General features: G+C 43.7%; 2 protein-coding genes across 2 annotated transcripts in view; one reads left to right on the plus strand and one right to left on the minus strand.

Moving 5' to 3' along the window:
• Positions 1–4,329, minus strand: part of ITCH (itchy E3 ubiquitin protein ligase) — a 120,924-nt gene extending 116,595 nt beyond the window's left edge. The window contains exon 1 of the mRNA XM_060119851.1: positions 4,230–4,329. The gene's annotated coding sequence lies outside the window, so the exon portion shown is untranslated. The remainder of the gene's footprint in view (positions 1–4,229) is intronic.
• A 6,021-nt stretch (positions 4,330–10,350) lies between these two features.
• LOC132476410 (S-phase kinase-associated protein 1-like) lies at positions 10,351–11,196 on the plus strand. Its single transcript, XM_060078357.1, has one exon. The coding sequence runs from the start codon at positions 10,396–10,398 to the stop codon at positions 10,885–10,887; it is 492 nt and encodes a 163-aa protein (XP_059934340.1). The 5' UTR covers positions 10,351–10,395; the 3' UTR covers positions 10,888–11,196.
• The last annotated feature ends 9,844 nt before the right edge of the window (positions 11,197–21,040 follow it).

The raw sequence follows: 21,040 nt of genomic DNA on the forward strand, positions 1-21,040 counted from the left end.
GTAAGGGGTGACCCCCACCTGCGTACAGCTACATGGCAAAACGAGGATGGCCATATAAACACATACTCTACCTATTGGGGTCACAGTAAGGACTATCCCTGCAACTTGCAAGCTCCTAGGGATAAGAAAAGAAAAAGTACCCCAAGGATCAGTGTATAGCCAGTTCTGAAAAGAAGTAAAGAGCTGAGTTGGCAGTAGTTCTCCAAGGACAGTACACTGCTAGACTGAAAGAGGACAGAGGCAAGGAACAGCTTCTGGTTAACTACTTCTAGTTGTGAGGCTAGTTTCCAATCCAACATTTTTAGCTGAGGGCTGACCTCTCAACCAGAGAATGCTGCAATTCAATTCTGCAACCCGCCCCCTTGCTAATTTATATTGACTCAAAGCCAGTATCATTTACAGCCACAAAAATCAACATGCCTTTACTGAGTGCATATTATGAGCGCAAAATTTGGCTAGGTGCTATACATACAGGAGGGGGGAAAAAAACCTTTAAACACTTTTGCCTTAATTCATATAAAGGAAACCAATCCCCAAAACCCAAAACAGAGAGAAGGGTGAGGAACAAGAAAGGAAGCCGGTGGGGAGGGGGGAACACTATTTCCTATGAGTACTAACACAAATTTCTTTTTTTTTTTTAATAAATTTATTTATTTATTTTTGGCTGCGTTGGGTCTTTGTTGCTGTGCACGGCCTTTCTCTAGTTGCGGTGAGTAGGGGCTACTCTTCATTGCAGTGCGCAGGCTTCTCATTAAGGTAGCTTCTCGTTGCGGGGCATGGGCTCTAGGCGCACGGGCTTCAGTAGTTGTGGCATGCGGGCTCAGTAGTTGTGGCTCACGGGCTCTAGAGCGCAGGCTCAGTAGTTGTGGTACACGGGCTTAGTTGCTCCGCAGCATGTGGGATCTTCCCGGACCAGGACTCGAACCCGTGTCCCCTGCATTGGCAGGCGGATTCTTAACCACTGCACCACCAGGGGAGTCCCAACACAAATTTCTTAAGCCAGAATGAATACAACAAAACTCACTTCTAGGCCAAAGTTCCTTGTTAAACTCTTAGCTAAACACTGAAGAGGCTCAGGCTAGAAATACTTTTTTTCTTTTGGTCTAATACCAAAAGCTCTTTAGTAGCACACATTCATCCTGATACATTGGAGAAGAGGCTAAGAGTTACAAAACTTGGTTCTACTTCTAGCTCTGATTCTTAACTAATTTTTTTTTCCTTTTTTAAATTTATTTATTTTTGGCTGCACTGGGTCTTCGTTGCTGCGTGCGGGCTTTCTCTAGTTGCAGCGAGCGGGGGGCTACTCTTCGTTGTGGTGTGCGGCCTTCTCTTTATGGTGGCTTCTCTTGTTGCAGAGCATGAGCTCTAGGTGTGTGGGCTTCAGTAGTTGTGACGCGGGCTCAGTAGTTGTGGCTTGTGGGCTCTAGAGTGCAGGCTCAATAGTTGTGGCACACGGACTTAGTCGCTCCGCGGCATGTGGGATCTTCCTGGACCAGGGCTTGGAGCCGTGTCCCCTGCACTGGCAGGCGGATTCTTAACCATTGTGCCACCAGGAAGTCCCAGCTTTTTTTTTAAACAAACAGAAAACTAACAGGTTGGACTAGTCTAAGAATAGCATATACCTGGCACATATACTACCCATTAGATAACTAGTGTCCACAGGAGGAATCACTAATCAATCATAACTCACTTTCCCAGAGAATGCATATGATCAAAATCCTTCTCAACACAGGGCTCTGGTAGCTACTTCAAATGAAAGTTGGCCCATAAAACAAAATATATCTGCCACTGCAGACTGTAGATAATCTCTACAATCTCTTCCAACTCTAAAATTCCACAACCAAGTTTCTAAGGGTGGGAGAAAAACACTTCCAACAAGCTTAAATCAATAGTACTGATAGTCATAAATTTCAGTCTCATCTCCAAATTCTACAAATTGCACCTGATCAAGGATGCTAATGAACAATACTTTCTGATACCATTAACATACATAACCTATCAATATTATTCTGATTTGTTAATGGGTTCTTTTGACAGAAAAGGAACCTTTTACCCAGACTGGCCCTAAAGAAATCCTCATACAAAAACAGGGCAACAATACTGCACTAGTAAAGAACTAAATCCAATCCCTTGATCATCCCCACAGCCTCTCTACAAGGTCAAGCCTTTCACTTCTCACCTAGACCTCTGCAACAGCCACTCTTCCATCCTTTTTCACTCTTGTCACCAGAGCAATCTTTCTAAAGCAAACATCCACTCATATCACTTCCCTGTTCAAAAATGTGTATCTATTGCTAACAACATAAAACAAGTTTTTTTGCATTACACTTAGAACTTTTCATATAGTAGCCTTTTACCTTTCTGGCCTCACATCCACAGTGCTCTCCTTCCGCATCCCACTCCCCGCTCTCTTTTTCTTCCACAATCCTCTCTATTTACGCACAGTATTAAGGTGTTTCCTCTGTCTGCCCTCCTCCCTTTCCCCATCACAATCCCCATCCTACTCATCACCTAACACCCAACTTAGGTCCAGGAGCAGATCCTTCTTCCTTCTCAGGTCAACCAGGACACAACTGGTTACCTCCTCTACTATCTCAAAGCTTTTTGGTTTATCCAAAGTATTGTTTGTCTCAATAGTTCCCAAGACTATCAGAATTGCCTGAGGCAAGTTTTAACCCAAAGGTATTAAATCAATCTCAGGGAATGAGGCCCTGAAATTTCTACTTTTCAAAAGCTCCCCTAATTATTCTAATGGTCAAATTTGGGGGCTAGTGGTTTGTCTCTTCCAATAGGTGTAAAGATAGTTCTTTAACTAATGTAGAAATGATTTATTCTAGAATACACTGAAGAAGTATTCTGCACTTGTTTATTTCATATCATATCCTTGCTGACTTGACTCATATGCTGAAGATGAAGGAATTCCTTTTGGACTCACACCCCAAAAAATTTACATTCACTGTTCAAAAAAAAGCAGGTGAATTTCCACCTTCATTTCTAAATCTTAAAAATGAAGTAATCGTACCTTGAGTAAACCTATGAATACACAGTGAAGCCTCTCACCAGAGCTGCCATGAGAACTTTACTTCGGCTGAGAAACAAATCCTTAGCCCATTTTGAGGGTGGAAATACACTGCCTTTAGTACTTCCTTAAGACCTAATTATGTCAGGAATACATGCGAGGCCCCAACTAAGTACAATGATAGGTGTCTGGCTCAAGTGCCTCGTTAATTTTCAAAGAAAAATCCCACTCTTCTTTCCCCACCCCTCACTCCCAAAAAAGTATAATGAAGCTGTAGAATAATGGCAGAAAATCTAACAAGATTAAGATATGAATATAACGAAGACAACAAGCTGAGTTGTTAATGGGAACCGTGGATTTCGGGTAGTTTGAAAATTCACCTGGTTACATTGCTAACTTGGGGCCCAACGTCTACCTGGGGTAAAAAAAAACCGTGTGTTTATCTCTCTTTGAGTCGCGGCCCGGAGCTAAGTATGAAAACTTGAATTCCCCACTTAGTCACCCCTAAGTCATGTCCTCATCACGGCTACTTTTTTCTTCTCTGCACTAAAGAAAAGGGCACTCTCAGGAGAAAGGACACTGACAGCTCCACGTCTGCAAAACTCCGCGCCGACGGCGGGCGCGGAGGAGGACGCCGGGGCCGGGACCACCATGCCGGGGGACAATGGAGGGAGGAGGGGAGTCGAAAAGAGAAGAGAGGCAGCCCCTGTACTGGGCCCCTCGCGCGAGTGGGGGCTCCAAAAAGTCTCGGGAAGGGCAGCGGGTGGCAGGTGGGCCCGGCCACCGCCCCTCGCAGGGCCACGTCGCCCGCGCCGGCCGCTGCCGCCCGGCCCCGCGCGTAGGCCGGGCCGCGGCAGAGTGGCCCCCGGGCGGGGCTTAGGGGCTCGGGGCCAGACCCTGCGGGCGCCCACTGCGGCCCAGTCCTCTCATAAGTTGGCGCCCGCGAAGCTAGGGGCTCCGGACGCCTGAGCCCAAGAGTGGCCGCTGGGTGCGTCCAGCCGACCCACCCCGACCCCCGCCGGGCCCCTGCCACTAGCCCGAGCTCCCCGCGCCCCCCACGGGCACCGGCTATGAGGGAAGAGGAAGCAGCCGCGGCTCTGGGGTCCCGGCTGACGCGCCGCACTCCTCCATCCCTCGTTCTCCTCGGACACGCTTATCCAGGACCCTCCCTCTCCCCAGAACTGCCTCCAGTGCGCCCGCGGGTTTTTACCGGGAGTCGGGGCGGCGGCGACTCTTCAGTCGCTCGACTAAGATGGCAGCCGGTCCTGAGCCCGGACCACAGCTACTAGAGCGAGTTGGCGGCCAACACGCAGGCGCCTCCAGCTCGAGAGCGATCCGGCCTACAAGCCCCAGAAGGCCTTGCACACTAGCCCGCTGCCGGCAGGAAGAGCTCGCAGAGGCTGATGAGCGCAGCTAAATCGGGGTTTACGCTCAGTCAGGTGGGAGGGGCGCTTGGATTGCTCCCAGGACCTCTAGGCTTTTTTGAAAACCCTCGTAATCACACACCAGAACCTCTAAAAGCTGTAGCTGCGGATCCAAAACTCTAGTGTGCATCAGAATCACCTGAAGGGCTTGTTAAAACTTAAGACTACTGGGCCCCACCCCCAGGGTTTCTAATTCATCAGATTTGGGATAGGACCTAATAATTTTAATAATTTACATTTCGGACAAGCTCTCTGGTGTGCTACTGATAGGAGATCACACTTTGAGAACCACTGAACTGTAGCTTAGTCCTTAGGAAAGTACACTCAGGAGTTGCATTGATTGGATTCAACTCCACCTTTTAACAGGGTGCACTTAGGGCTGATGAAAACAGCTTACACGTAAGTGGTGCCAACATGGCAGGTGTTCTAAGAGCTGATCAATAAGATTCTTTTTTGGTTTTTAACACTTATTTATTTAGGCTGCGTGGGGTCTTAGTTGCAGTATACAGGGTCTTAGTTGCCGCATGTGGACTTCGTGTGGACTTCTTAGTTGTGGCATGCAGGCGGGATCTAGTTCCCCGACCAGCAATGGAACCCGGGCCCCATGCATTGGGAGCACGGAGTCTTACCCACTGGACCACCAGGGAAGTCCCCTGATCAATAAGATTCTTTAATCCTCACAACAAATCTATGAAGGAAGTACCTTCATTTTCCTCACTTTACAGATGCACAAACCAAGTCACAAGTTGGATAAGAACCCAGGCAGTCTGGTTTCAGAGTCCAACCTCTTAACTTCCTTCATGGGTTGTGAGAATAGGCTGTGCAAGTGGACTCAGAGGCACAACTAAGTGCTTAGTAATTAGTGACCTTTGCTATTATTGTTTAGCATGTTCCTCTTAATGAAAATAGTATTTTACCATCTGTAAAGTCACTTACACTTTACAAATACTTTCAAATCCTCCATGTCAATGTTTCCTGCAATGTACCTTAGGAGAGCTTGTTAAACATACAGATTCCTATAAGCCCACCCCATTCACATTGTCTAGTGCAGTGGTTCTCAAACTCTAGTGCCCATCAGAATCACGTGGAGGACTTAAACCACAGTTTGCTGGGCCTCACCCCCAGGATTTCCTATTTGGTAACTCTGAGGTCAGGCCTCAGATTTTACATTTTTAACCACAGGCCACACTTGGAGAATCACTGTGGTAGGCAGTGTTTCTCACCTTTTCTTGAAATTATCATCTCTGTAAGGAACATTTTTACACTCTTTTTTTCTTTTTGGCCGCCCCACGCAGCATGCGGGATCTTAGTTCCCGGTCCAGGCCTGTGCCCCCTGCAGTGGAAGCACGGAGGTTTAACCACTGGATCGCCAGGGAAGTCCTAGGCATTTTTTCCTAAATTCCATCATGAAATTTTAATATCACAAACATACTGTTTATCAATTTATGTGCCATATATCTGTGCTTTTACAAAAAAATTGGGGGGCAGAGGGAATTCCCTGGCGGTCCAGTGGTTAGGCTCCACGCTTTCACTGTGGAGGGTGCGGGTACAGTCCCTGGTTGGGGAACTAAGATCCTGCAAGCTGCACAGCGCCACATAACAAAAACCAAAGAATAAATTTAGAAAAAGAATTAAAAAAAATTACCTCTGCACCCCCAACCAATTTTTGTCCTATTAAGAATGGGGAAATGTGGATTTTTAAACTAGTGCCCCAGGTGATTCTTATCACTAGGCAAGATTGGGGAACACAGTGTGCCTTTAAGGTATGAGGTATTTTTATGCCCATTATACAGAGAGGGAAATGAGTCTCAAGGAAATTAGGTGAATGGTCCAGATCACTCAGCCAGGAACCAGGGATCCAACCGAAGTCCGCTCCAGATTCTGTCTTCATATACAATTTTTAAACTATCTAATGTTAGGCAAAACTAATGTATGGTGTTTGAAGTCAGAACAGTGATTACCTTTGAGGGAAGGTAATACCAGGAAGGAGACAAAAAAGGGGGTTCTTGGGGCTGGTAAAAATGTTCTGTGTCTTGACCTGGGTGCTGGTACACAGGCATGTTCACTTTATGAAAATTCATCAAGCTGCATACTTATGATATGTGTATTTTTCTGTATATTATAAGTCAAGAAAAGTATATATAAAACAAACATATGTTTTAAATGTATACTCATTTTATTCCAAAAATGCGTCTCTTTCTACTACATGCCAGCTTCTCTAACTTTAGAGTGCATCAGAATCAGCTGGAGGGCTTATTAAAACCCAGATTGCCAAGTAACACACCCAGAATTTCTTAAGTCAGGAAGTTCTGGAATCAGGCCCAAGAATTTGCATTTCTAACAATTCCCAGGTGATGTTGATGCCTAAGAATCACATTTTGAGAACCACTATGCTGGGTGGACTATGATATCCTAACCTTCTTGCTCATACCAACAGGGTAGATTAGCTGTGATCTGGGAGGTAGAACCTAGCAGAATTAATGTCAGGCTTCTTCAGAGGCACATAGATCAAGGAGCTAGTTCTGACTATCAACATCTTACTTCAGGGGTTTTAGGGAAACCCCCTGAACCTCAGTGGCCAAATCTCTAAATAGGAATAATAGATACTGCCTCCTAGGATGTTGTGAAGATTCTAGGACATCCAGGGTAAGTAGTTAGTTGGTGGTTCTCCAAGGAGAAGCTGGGTTGGTGAGGGCAGAGAATCCCAGCCTGGGCATTTCCTCATCTCCCATGCTGTATGGTTCTGGCTCCCAAGTTCCCTGATCCAAAAGCCAGTCTAGTCTTGGCCTGATCAGAATGTAGGACTGGTGGCTAATAGAGCCTTGAGCCACCTACATCCTCCTTCTGCCTTGGACAGCCAGGTCAACCTGGGACAGGACCCAGCCCTGCTAGAGCAGGGGCAGGAAGCCTGGGAGAGGCCCCCACCAGCAAGGGAAGGAGTTTCCCAGGCCTTTGGAGAGAGAAGGAAGCAGGGATGCAGAGCTGGAAGGAGTGGGGAGAGAAACCCCAGCAGCCCACATGCCACCTGTCACTTACTGGCTTTCCCTGCAGAACACTTAGTCACGCTGCTAGTCACGCTGCTGTCCCCCCACTTCCCTGGAGTCATTCTGCATTCAATGCTAGAGGAAGGGAAACACTTGAAAAGTGGCAGAACTGTGTGTTGATGGAGAGAAGACACTGCATGGGGCTTCTGGGAGCCTCAGATCTGGGTCCAAAGAAACCACTGAAGACCTGAGGTCATGGCTCATCATTTTCCCCCTTTAAGACTGTTTTGTTGGGACTTCCCTGGTTGTCCAGTGGGTAAGACTCCACACTCCCAATGCAGGGGGCCTGGGTTTGATCCCTGGTCGGGGAACTAGACATGCGGACTCTCAGTTGCGGCATGCAACTAAGAGTCCACATGCCACAACTAAAAGATCCTGCATGCCGCAACTAAGACCCGGTGCAGCCTAAATAAATAAATAAATAAATATTTTTTTAAAAAAGGGACTTCCCAGGTGGCACAGTGGTTAAGAATCCACTGCCGATGCAGGGGACACAGGTTTGAGCCCTGGTCCAGGAAGCTCCCACATGCCACGGAGCAGCTAAGCCCATGTGCCACAACTACTGAACCCGTGCTCTAGTGCCCGTGAGGCACAACTACTGAGCCCACATGGCCCAACTACTGAAGCCTGAGCACCTAGACCTCGTGCTCTGCAACAAGAGAAGCCACCGCAACGAGAAGCCCGCGTACTGCAAGGAAGCCCCCGCTTGCTGCAACTAGAGAAAGCTCACTTGCAGCAGTGAAGACCCAATGCAGGCAAAAAATAAATAAATAAATAAATAAATTTTTTTAAAAAGACTGTTTTGTCATCTGCAAAATGAGGTACACAAGTTCTGTCCCTAGTCACCTCAGTCTCTCCCTCCCAGGTAGGGTTGCCAGATTTAGAAAATAAAAATGTAGGAAGGGGCTTCCCTGGTGGCGCAGTGGTGGAGAATCTGCCTGCCAATGCAGGGGACACAGGTTCGAGCCCTGGTCTGGGAGGATCCCACATGCCGCAGAGCAACTGGGCCCGTGACCCACAACTGCTGAGCCTGAGCGTCTGGAGCCTGTGCTCCGCAACATGAGAGGCCACGACAGTGAGAGGCCCGCGCACCACGATGAAGAGTGGCCCCCGCTCGCCGCAACTAGAGAAAGCCCTCGCACAGAAACGAAGATCCAACAAAGTCATAATTTAATTAATTAATTAATTTAAAACAACAACAACAACAAAAAAAAACCCAAATGGTTCTCTAAAAAAAAAAAAAGTAGGATGCTCAGTTAAATTTGAGTTGCAATAAAAAATTAATATTTTTAGTATAAATATGTGACAAATGCTGCATGTAACATTCTTACACTCATTTTTTAAACTGTTTATCTAAAATTCAGATTAAATTGGGCATCATGTATTTTATTTGGTAACCCTACTTCCAGGGCTTTATACACTTTCTCCATTGGGGTAGTGAAATTAAATGCCTCCAAGGACCAGTAATAAATAGCCATAAACAGTGCTCAGCACCTCCTCCTGCAGTTTTTGGGAGGACTTAGTTTCAGAGGAGCATTTGCAGGACTGAAGAACTCCCTGAGATAATAAACAGCATGCCAGAGCTTCTCCTAGTCCTGTTCATTATCCTCAGTACCTCTTTTCTTGCTCTCAAACATGAAGTTGTCCCTCTCCTAGGAAAGCCCCATTGGCCCATAGCTACAGATTGCAGATCAGAATCACTTCTTGCCCACAGTTCTCACTGGAAATGTCTATCCTAAACTGAAATATACCTGTCTTTAAAAAAAAAAAAAGTCATGCCTGCAAATTCCTCAAGCAAAAATGGAATCAAGAGACAAGCATCCAGGTCACATTATGCAAGATGGAAAGGTGTCATCAGACCAGTAACTCCGGGGAATCTTAGAACTCAGCCTTGACTCATGTAAACTTCAGAGGCGGTAAAGGCTGCAATTAGAGATATAGGAACATGTGACTTTGTTTTCAGTCCTGGAGGACCTTCTAAACTTGGAGGGAGGAGGGGCAGGTCCTGAAAGGTCAAATGCTTCAGTCACGTGTGTTCAGGCTGCTTCCTCAACTGTGAAACAGGACTAAACTCTTAGGGTTGTGAGGAGGATAAAATGAGAGAGCGTTAACACAGTACAGGACCATAGTAACTGTTCAATTAAAATTAGTGCTTGATTTTTCACATGAGGCAGCTGTGTGCCAAAGAGGTTTGAGGACTTGCCTGAGATCAACTAGTAACTGGTGGAGTGGGATTCAAATTTGGTCAGCTGACTCTAGAGCCCTCACTCTTATCCTTTAAGCCAGTATCTTCCAAGGGGTTGTGCATTGATGATGCACACAAAATGATTTTAGGTGGTACCAAAAGTGGCCATAAAAAAAACAACAAAAAAACCAGGGCCTCCCTTGTGGCACAGTGGTTAAGAATCCACCTGCCAATGCAGCTGACACGGGTTTGAGCCCCGGTCCCAGAAAATCCCACATACATGCAACAGAGCAAATAAGCCCATGCGCCACAACTACTGAGCCTGTGCTCTAGAACCCACGAGCCATAACTATTGAGCCCGCGAGCCACAACTATTGGGCCCATGTGCCACAACTACTGAAGCCCGGCCACAACTATTGGGCCCATGTGCCACAACTACTGAAGCCCGCATGCCTAGAGCCTGTGCTCTGCAACAAGAGAAGCCACGACAATGAGAAGCCCGTGCACTGCAATGTAGAGCAGCCCCCGCTCACTGCAACTAGAGGAAGTCCACGCACAGCAACGAAGACCGAACACAGCCAAAAATAAAACCAAATAAATAAATTAATTAAAAAAAACCAAAACAGGTGTTGGCCTTGTTCTCCATTTTTGTGTTTTTCTTTTTGCAGACGCTGCCCTGCTCTCATCAGCCTCTGGCCTGCCATCTCCTTGAATCCTAACACCATGCCTTCAATTAAGTTGCAGAGTTGTGATGGAGAGATATTTGAAATTGATGTTGAAATTGCGAAACAATCTGTGACTATTAAGACCATATTGGAAGATTTGGGAATGGATGATGAAGGAGATGATGATCCAGTCCCCTTGCCAAATGTTAATGCAGCAATATTTAAAAAGGTCATTCAGTGGTGCACCCACCACAAGGATGATCCTCCTCCTCCTGAGGATGATGAGAGCAAAGAAAATCGAACAGATGATACCCCTGTTTGGGATCAAGAATTCCTGAAAGTTGACCAAAGAACACTTTTTGAGCTAATACTGGCAGCAAATTACTTAGACATCAAAGGCCTGCTTGATGTTACCTGCAAGACTGTTGCCAATATGATCAAGGGGAAAATTCCTGAGGACATTCGAAAGACATTCAATATCAAAAATGATTTTACTGAAGGAGAGGAAGCCCAGGTACGCAAAGAGAACCAGTGGTGTGAGGAGAAGTGAAACTTTGTGTCTGATACTGTAACACTGTTAAGGATTGTTCCAAATACTAGTTGCACTGCTTTGTTTATAATTGTTAATATTAGAAAAACAGTCCACAAATGCAGCAGCAAATCAGTTGTATTAGCAGAATGTTGTCCTCACTGCATGTGTAGTTTCAGTACAGATTCCAAACTTATGGCTCAGTTTCTTCTAGTATGACCAAAAGTTCTTTTTTCTTTGTTCTGAATAAAATTGAACTGTGGGTTCTCTATAGAAAGTGGCATTTTGGGCTTTCCCTCTTTTTGTAAAGCAATTTCTGCCTAGTTTATTGTCCAGTTAACTTTAGTTTAGTGACTTTTAAAAGTTGGCATTGGAAATAAAGCAACTTGCAAAAATTTTTCTGAAATAGAAAACAACAAAAACTTTTCATTATGAAAAATTTCAAAGATATATAAAAGAAAAGAAAATAGTATAATGAATTTCCAGCTTCACCCAGCTTCAAATAGCAACTCATTAACAATAGCTTTCATCTATTACCTCTGCCGATGGCTTCTTTTGAAGCAAACGCCAGACATCATATTATTTCATATGTAACTATTTTGGTAGAATTTGGTATGGTAATTTAAAAAATTTTTATTTTATTGAAGTATAGTTGGTTTACAATGTTGCATTAATTTCTCTGCACAGCAAAGTGATTCAGTTATACATATATATGCATTCCTTTTCATATTCTTTTCTATTATGGTTTATCACAGGGTATTAAATATAGTTCCCTGTGCTATACAGTGCAAGCTTGTTTATCCATTCTATATATAATAGTTTGCATCTGCTAATCCCCAACTCCCAATCCATCCCTGTGCCAACACCCTCCATACAAAAATCTCTTAAAACTTGGTAATAAGAAGACAAACAACCCCATCTAAAAAGGGGCAATAGGGACTTCCCTGGTGGTGCATTGGTTAAGAATCTGCCTGCCAATGCAGGGGACATGGGTTTGAGCCTTGGTCCGGGAAGTTCCCACATGCTATGGAGCAACTAAGCTGGTGCGCCACAGCTGCTGAGACTGCACTTTACAGCCGGTGAGCCACAACTACTGAATCCCGTGCGCCTAGAGCCCGTGCTCCACAACAAGAGAAGCCACCATAAACAGAAGCCTGTGCACCGCAATGAAGAGTAGCCCCCGCTCACTGCAACTAGAGAAAGCCCCCGTGCAGCAACAAAGACCCAACGCAGCCATAAATAAATAAATTAATTAATTAATTAAAAAAAAATTTTTTAATTAAAAAATAAAAAGGGGCAATAGGTATGAACACATTTCACTAAAGAAAGTACAGGAATAAGCACATGAAAAGATGCCCAACATCATTAGCCATTAGTGAAAAACAAAATAAGATGCCATTTTATACCCACTAGAGTGGTTATTTAAAAAAAAAAACAAACAGACAATAACAAAGTTGGCAAGAATGTGGAGAAACAGGAAGTCTCATACTTTGCTGGTAGAAGTGTAAAATGGTACAGCCACTTTGGAAAACAGTCTGCTCGTTTCTTCAAAAGCTAAACATAAATTTATCATATGGCCCAACAATTCCACTTCTATGTATCTACCCAAGAAAAATGAAAAAAATGAATGCCAATGACTTGCATGTGACTGTTCACAGCAGCATTTTTCATAATAGCCAAAAAGTGGGGGGAAGAAATTTAAATGTCAATCAACTGATGAATGAATTTTAAAAACGTGCCATATCCATACAATGGAATACTATTCAGTAATAAAAAGGAATGAGCTATTGATACATGCTATGTCATGAATGAACCTGAAAACCATCAAGCTAAAGGAAAGAATCCAGACACAAAAGGTCATATACTGTATATTGAATTCCATGTATTTGAAATGTCCAGAAAAGGCAAATTTATAGAAACAGAAGGTAGACGAGTGGTTGCCTGGAACAGGAGGTAGGAATGGGAAATAACCCATGTAAATGACCATGAGGGGTCTTATTAGAGTGATGAAAATGTTCTAAAAATAGCTTATGATAATGATTGAAAAACGCAATAAATTTACTACAAATCATTGAATTGTAGATTTTACGGTATGTCAATTATACTTTTTATAAAGTTGTTTTAAAAAACACATATGCCAGTTGTTCCAGCAGTTCCATGTCTAAGAATTTAGCCTTTAGATAAATAGACAATGAGCAAAATAGCAGATGAACATGTGATCCATCATAACATTGTTTGTAATAGGAAAAGATTGGAAATAAGGACAAAGTCCATCAGTAGGGGATAAGATAAATTATGGTACCAGAAAATTACGCCAGCCTTAAAAAAAAAAAAAAAAAAAAAAGGAGCAAGGCAGATCTACATGTACTGATATGAAACCATCTCCAATTTATTTAGGAAATAAGGTCTAAGCATTTGGTCAAAAACAAAAATGAGGGCTTCCCTGGTGGCACAGTGGTTGAGAGTCTGCCTGCCGATGCAGGGGACACGGGTTCGTGCCCCGGTCCGGGAAGATCCCACATGCTGCGGAGCGGCTGGGCCCATGAGCCGTGGCCGCTGAGCCTGCGCATCCGGAGCCTGTGCTCCGCAACGGGAGAGGCCACAACAGTGAGAGCCCCGCGTACCGCAAAATAAATAAATAAATAATAAAAATAAAAATGAATAGATTACATATTCATTTGCTTGTATATGCATAGCACATCTCTGGATGACACAAAGGAAGAGAGTAAGATTGTATATCTCTTAAAGAAATTGAGTGGTTGGGGGACAAAGTAGGAGGAAAACATTTTCATACTTTTTAAATAATGTATCAGATACCTATATTAGCTATTTGAAAATTTTTAAATTAAAAAATTTTTTGAGAACTTAACTAAAATCGTTAAGTTTTTTTAAAAGTGGGTTGATTTAAAGAAAAATATGAGTAAGTCTCATCACAGAGTGTATACAGACAAGGACAAACTACTAAGGCAGGGTGTGGACAAGTGTGGCTGGGAGCCAGCCCAGGGCCATCCTTCACGGCTGCCAGCCTGGGCTTGCCTATCTGGTGGCTCCACACCTCACTCAGCCTGGCCTGAGGCTGGAGAGGGACAGAGGCTGAGCCCTGATCCCTGAGCCTTCCAGACACTGCGCAGCACAGTGGTCATGAAAGTTGTCTCGTATTTGTGACTGCTGTCTAGGAGGGTCAGAATGGGCTCATGTCACAAGCACAGAGTTCCCAGCCAGCAGGCTGCATACAATCCTGCTGCCTCCAGGGATGGTCAGGCCACCTGGGTCTTTTGGACACCCAGGGCCATCCCTCAGTCCCAGAGGGTGGAAAGAGGAAGAGCTTTCTCCCACTCCTTTGCAGTTGAGGTGTGGAGTTCAGGATGTGGAGTCAACCTGATTTTGCTGCTTATTTGCTGTGTGACCTCAGGCAAGTCACCTAACTTCTCTGAGCTTCCATTCCCTCAGTTGTAAACATGGAAATGATACTTTTAGAAATATATATAGATGAAATAAAGCAATATACCAAGAAAAGTAAGGGAACAACCCCAATGTTATCAATGGGAGAATTAATAAAATTAATTATGCCACGTTTATACATATAGCAATAAAAAGAACAAACCATTACCACAGGCAAAAGTATAGATGAATTGCACAAATATAACAATGAGTGACAGAAGCCAGACAAAAAAGAGTACCCATCATGAGAAGTGTACTTTTTTAATGTTTAAGAACAGGCAAAACAAACATAAGGTGATAGAGATAAGAATACTGGTTACCCCAGAGCAGGAAGAATTATCAGGAGGGGAGCCTCCCTCATGAGGGAGCCTTCTGAGGCATGGAAAATGTTCTATATGTTGATCTGGTTACACAAAAATCTGTACATACACACATATAAGTTTGAATTGTACATTTAATATTTGTGATTTTACTTCATATACATGTTATAATTCAATAGGCATTTTTAAAAATAAAAAAGAGAGGGAATGATGAGCATAATATTCAAGAGGATGGTTATCTTGGTCAGGAAAAGAGTTGGGTGGGGAAGAGGGTATAGTGTTAGATACAGGTTATTGTCAAGGCTCTGCATTTTGTTGTGGGGTGGTGGCTTCACAAGTGCCTATATCATTACTTTAAAAAATTAAATAACTCAAAAATAATTTTAAAATAATACAAATGATACAGATACCTGATAGGGTTGTAGGGTGTATCAATTGGGATTCTTAACTGCAATAAAAAAATAAATAAAACGGGGCTTCCCTGGTGGCGCGATGGTTGAGAGTCTGCATGCTAATGCAGGGGACACGGGTTCGAGCCTGGCCTGGGAGGATCCCACGTGTCGCGGAGCAACTGGGCCCGTGAGCCACAACTACTGAGCCTGCGCGTCCGGAGCCTGTGCTCCGCAACAAGAGAGGGCGTGACAGTGAGAGGCCCGCGTACTGCAAAAAAAAAAAAAGATGTTGGGTGGCTCATAGAATCTCCATGAGAGCCTGAGCACCAGGCCTGGGGGCTGTGTACTGTTAGGAACAACTCTCAAAATCACCCTGAGGATTCCAGCCAGGAGAGATGCCAGGGTCACTGTTGCAGGGAACAGACACTACAGCTTTCTCTGCCAACCCTGAGCTCTGAGTTCTACCAGCAGCTACTACCCTCACTTCTCTGTGCCTCATTTATGAAATAGAAACAATATTTTATTTATATTTTTATACATATGTTTATTTATTTAGGGGTGTGTGGACATGTATGTGAAATGTGTGTAAAGGGCTAGTCCAGATGCCAGGAACACTGTAAGTGCCTACTCACTTAGGGTTAGCAATGATAAGGTCACATGGCAGCTGGCAGGACTAGTTCTGGAATGCAGGTAAGACACCCCCAGAGATTCCAAGCAATTCTTGGAGGAGACTTGATAGGAGATGCCAGCTTGCATTGGCAGATGGAGGCCAGGAAACACGGAATTATTTTGAAAAGTTATTTTAATGAGACTGTGCTATACTGGTTCAAAGGCTGTCTTGTCCATTATCTTATTTAATTTTCATGATTTGCAAAGGGCAAGGACTGTGAGAGCCAGAAATATTCTGGATTGACTACAGCTCTGCAACATCCCAGCTGTGTGGTCCTGGACAAGTGATGTAATCTCTCTGAGTCCCAGTGCTCTCATCTGTAAAATGGGGACAATAATGAGATGTCGTGAGGACCAAATGAGAGAAGATATATGCCAAGCTTGGCATAGAGTGGGTGCTTGATAAAGGTAATAGAAACAGGTGTTGTTATTTTCATTATCACTATCATTTCTCCTACAGTCCATGTAAGAAGAAGGTGTAGCCATGAGACAGACTAGGCCATGAACAGCAGGATCTGGAACTATAGACTCAGCTACCAGGGTAGAACAAATTCTGGAGACAGCCAGCTAAAGGTGAGGAGAAGAAGTCCACTACAGAGGGAAGAATGCAGGATTCAGAGATGATGGGGGCAGGTGACTGGGGTAACCCATTCAGTCGTTGGCATGAGGTGGCCTGGTACAGAAGAAGAGACAGGAGGAACTCAGAGACCCAGCCCCAGAGGCTGAACTCACTGATTCAACAGCAGAATAATAGTTTGACCCAGGCTCTGAGGTTAGGTAGAGCTGGCTTCAAATCCCAGCCTCAATGCCAAGATCACTATAGGACCTTGAGAATGTTCCTCATCATCTCTGACCTCTGTTTCCTCCCCTGTGGAAAGACTGATTGTCTTACTTCTCACTTCTACTACTGTCATCCTTCTAAAATGATTGGTTCAACATGAGAGCTTTCCTTGGTCTCCTCATTTCCAGTGACCTTGGTCTCCCGGGGTCATACCTGCACACCAAGTCTGAACCCTCAATTTTCCTTTACCACCTCCTCCCTTCCGTCCTTGAACTCTCTGAGACCACAAATTCTGAGGACCAAAACTTCACCTAGTATTCCCATTGTTATTATGTTTTTTTCTTTTCTCAAATCTATAGGATCTGAAGTCTGCCCTCTTTCTTATTCTTTTTTTTTTTCAGTAGAAGTATGGTTGCTTTACAATGTTGTTAATTTCTGCTGTACAGCAAAGTGATTCAGTTACTTTCTTTTTCATATTCTTTTCCATTAAGGTTTATTGCAGGATGTTGAATATACATAGTTCCTTGTGCTATACAGTAGGACCTTGTTGTTTATATTGTTACTATTAATATTGGTATGGTAATTTTGGAACTATTGCATGTATCATGTAGGATAAAGCAAATAAGTAAATATGTTACTATTAGGAATCAAAAGTTTTCATAAAAGGGAAAAGAGATCTGAATATAAAGTCAAAGAAGTTCAGAAAAAACATTTATGAGTTGGAAAAAATATATAACCTCATGATTACATATACATTCATTCCTAGATTTACCCAATGAACAGGAGGGCCTGGAAGTAATTATAAATCAGTAGCGATGAGCGTAACTTGAGCCCAAATCTTATTCTTTAAAATTGGCCTGGGCTCTTTGGAGAAATGGTTGATTCTAGAGCTTGCAGAGGAAAAATATAAGCAGAGTCTGGAACATCTTGTTATGCCAAAAAATATGGATGCACTCAGGTGTGTCAATAGGAAGCAAAAAACAGCTCGAAGAGGCTTTTACTGACTAAATTTGGGACAATGTGAGTATTAACAACAAAAAATGAATGTAATTAATTATAAAACATTGAATAAATAAAAATCTATGAGTTTATAAAATAACACAGAGAGATGTAGAACTCACTTGCCACTGTTGGAAATGAATATTTATTTAAAATAAGTAATTGCAGTTAAGTGTTTATTTATTATTGTTTTTTAAATATTTATTTTATTTATTTATTTGGTTGTAGCAGGTCTTAGTTGCAGCATGTGTGCTCCTTACTTGCGGCATTCAAATTCTTAGTTGAGGCATGCAGGTGGGATCTAGTTCCCTGACCAGGGAGCAAACACGGGGCCCTGCATTGGGAGAGTGGAGTCTTAACCACTGCACCACCAGGGAAGCCCTGGAGATGACTATTATGTTGGCTCTTTACTCTAATTATTGGTTATTAAAAGGAAAGAGTTGGGCTTCCCTGGTGGCGCAGTGGTTGAGAGTCCGCCTGCCGATGCAGGGGACATGGGTTTGTGCCCCGGTCCGGGAAGATCCCACATCCCGCGGAGCGGCTGGGCCCATGAGCCATGGCCACTGAGCCTGTGCGTCTGGAGCCTGTGCTCTGCAACGGGAGAGGCCAAAACAGTGAGAGGCCCGCGTACCACAAAAAAAAAAAAAGGAAAGAGTTAAGCATTTCACCTGTGTTCTTAGTAGGACCTGTAATTCATTCTTAGGAGAAAGGAAAACTCTTCCTTGCAGAAGAGTGATACTTGGAACAGGATAGAAAGCCCAGAGATAAACCCACACACCTATGGTCACCCTATCTTTGATAAAGGAGGCAAGAATATACAATAGAGAAAAGACAGTATCTTCAATAAGTGGTGCTGGGAAAACTGGACAGCTACATGTAAAAGAATGAAATTAGAACACTCCCTAACACCGTATACAAAAATAAACTCAAAATGGATTAAAGACCTAAATGTAAGGCCAGACACTATAAAACTCTTAGAGGAAAACATAGGCAGAACACTGTATAACATAAATCACAGCAAGATCTGTTTTGACCCACCTCCTAGAGAAATAGAAATAAAAACAAAAATAAACAAAGGGGGGTTTCCCTGGTGGCACAGTGGTTAAGAATCTGCCTGCCAATGCAGGGGATGTGGGTTTGAGCCTTGGTCCAGGAAGATCCCACATGCTGCAGAGCAACTAAGTCTGTGCGTCGCAGCTACTGAGCCTGCGTGCCACAATGCGCCACAGCTACTGAGCCTGCGTGCCACAACTACTGAAGCCTGTGTGCCTAGAGCCTGTGCTCCGCAACAAGAAAAGCCACTGCAATGAGAAGTCCGTGCACCACCATGAAGAGTAGCCCCGGCTCGGCACAACTAGAGAAAGCTGGTGCCCAGCAACAAAGACCTAACACAGCCAAAAATAAACAAATAAATAAAATTTTAAAATAAAAATAAATAAATAAACAAAGGGGACCTAATGAAACTTAAAAGCTTTTGCCCAGCAAAGGAAACCATAAACAAGATGAAAAGACAACCCCCAGAATGGGAGAAAATATTTGCAAACGAAGCAACTGACAAAGGATTAATCTCCAAAATATACAAGCAGCTCATGCAGCTCAGTATCAAAAAAACAAACAACAGGGCTTCCCTGGTGGCGCAGTGGTTGGGAGTCTGCCTGCCAATGCAGGGGACACGGGTTCATGCCCCGGTCCGGGAAGATCCCACGTGCCGCGGAGCGGCTGGGCCCGTGAACCATGGCCGCTGAGCCTGCACGTCCGGAGCCCGTGCTCCACAACAGGAGAGGCCACAACAGTGAGAGGCCTGCATACTGCAAACAAACAAACAAACAAACAAACAACCCAATCCAAAAATGGGCAGAAGACCTAAATAGACATTTCTCCAAAGAAGATATACAGATTGTCAACAAACACATGAAAAGGTGCTCAACATCACTAATCATTAGAGAAATGCAAATCCAAACTGCAATGAGGTATCACCTCACAACGGTCAGAATGGCCATCACCAAAAAATCTACAAACAATAAATGCTGGAGAGGGTGTGGAGAAAAGGGAACCCTCTTGCACTGTTGGTGGGAATGTAAATTGATACAGCCACTATGGAGAACAGTATGGAGGTTCCTTAAAACACTAAAAATAGAACTAGCATATGACCCAGCAATCCCACTACTGGGCATATACCCTGAGAAAACCATAATTCAAAAAGAGTCATGTACCACAATGTTCATTGCAGCTCTATTTACAATAGCCAGGACATGGAAGCAACCAAAGTGTCCATTGACAGATGAATGGATAAAGATGTGGCACATATATACAATGGAATATTACTCAGCCATAAAAAGAAACGAAATTGAGTGAGGTGGATGGACCTAGAGTATGTCATACAGAGTGAACTAAGTCAGAAAGAGAAAAACCAATACCATATGATAACACATATATATGGAATCTAAAAAAAAATGATGAACCTAGGGGCAGGACAGGAATAAAGACACAGATGTAGAGAATGGACTTGAGGACACGGGGAGGGGGGAAGGGTAAGCTGGGACGAAGCGAGAGAGTAGCATTGACATATATACGTTACCAAATGTAAAATAGGTAGCTAGTGGGAAGCAGCCACATAGCACAGGGAGATCAGCTCGGTGCTTTTCAACCACCTAGAAGGGTGGAATAAGGAGAGTGGGAGGGAGACGCAAGAGGGAGGGGATATGAGGATATACGTATGCATATAGCTGATTCACTTTGTTGTACAGCAGAAACTAGCACAACACTATAAAGCAATTATACTCCAATAAAGATGTTAAAAAAAAGAGTGATGCTAATAAATGTAGAAAGAATGATAGAATCAAAAAAATTTGATTACCATTTTGCATCTCCCACTGAAATGATTGATGAATGATAATCAGTGGCTGCTAAAACTGAAACTGAGTCCCCTTAAACTGAGTTCCCTTACTGAGTTTATGATCAACCTCTCTAACCAAAACTTTATTACCTTTCTTGTCCCTGTTCCCCTCAGGACTGAAGAGTATCAAGGAAAAGTGGGGATTAAAACAAAGCAGGACCCTGCAGGGCCTTCCTGGGTACAAAAGCCCCTTTGTGTCCCCCCATTTCTTGTTTATAGGGAAAAGGCTTTAGTCTCCTTGGCCTTCCCTGAGTTCCAAAGAGCAGACCCAAGCAGTTACTGATGAGAGAAGTGAGGGAATGCAGAAACAAAGGAAAAGCAGTTAAGCAAGAAAAGCAATGACAGCAATGCAGCAATAAGAGTCCTAGTTCCTCCTCAAGGAATATATGTAAAAATCTGACGTATCTTTCAGCTGTTCTGCAGAAACTAAGACCCCCACCCAGGTGGAGGATGGTGACTACGTGCTGACCACAAGCACTAGACCTCAGACTGGTTGGAATCAGAAAGCTGATGATTAAGATTCCTGAAACACCACCCTGTTACCTCACCACCAACCAATCAGAGTCCACAAGCTGCAACCCTCACTCTAAATGTTGTCTTTAAAAACCCTTCCCTGAAAGCCATCAGGAAGTTCAGGTCTTTTGAGCTCAAGCTACCGGTTCTCCTTGCTTGGTGC

Source organism: Mesoplodon densirostris, chromosome 16, assembly GCF_025265405.1.
Source record: "Mesoplodon densirostris isolate mMesDen1 chromosome 16, mMesDen1 primary haplotype, whole genome shotgun sequence".
In the NCBI taxonomy this organism is placed as follows: Eukaryota; Metazoa; Chordata; class Mammalia; order Artiodactyla; family Ziphiidae; genus Mesoplodon; species Mesoplodon densirostris.

Coding starts and splice junctions, on each gene's coding strand:
- LOC132476410 (XM_060078357.1), top strand. CDS start 10,396: ATGCCTTCAATTAAGTTGCAGAGTTGTGATGGAGAGATATTTGAAATT.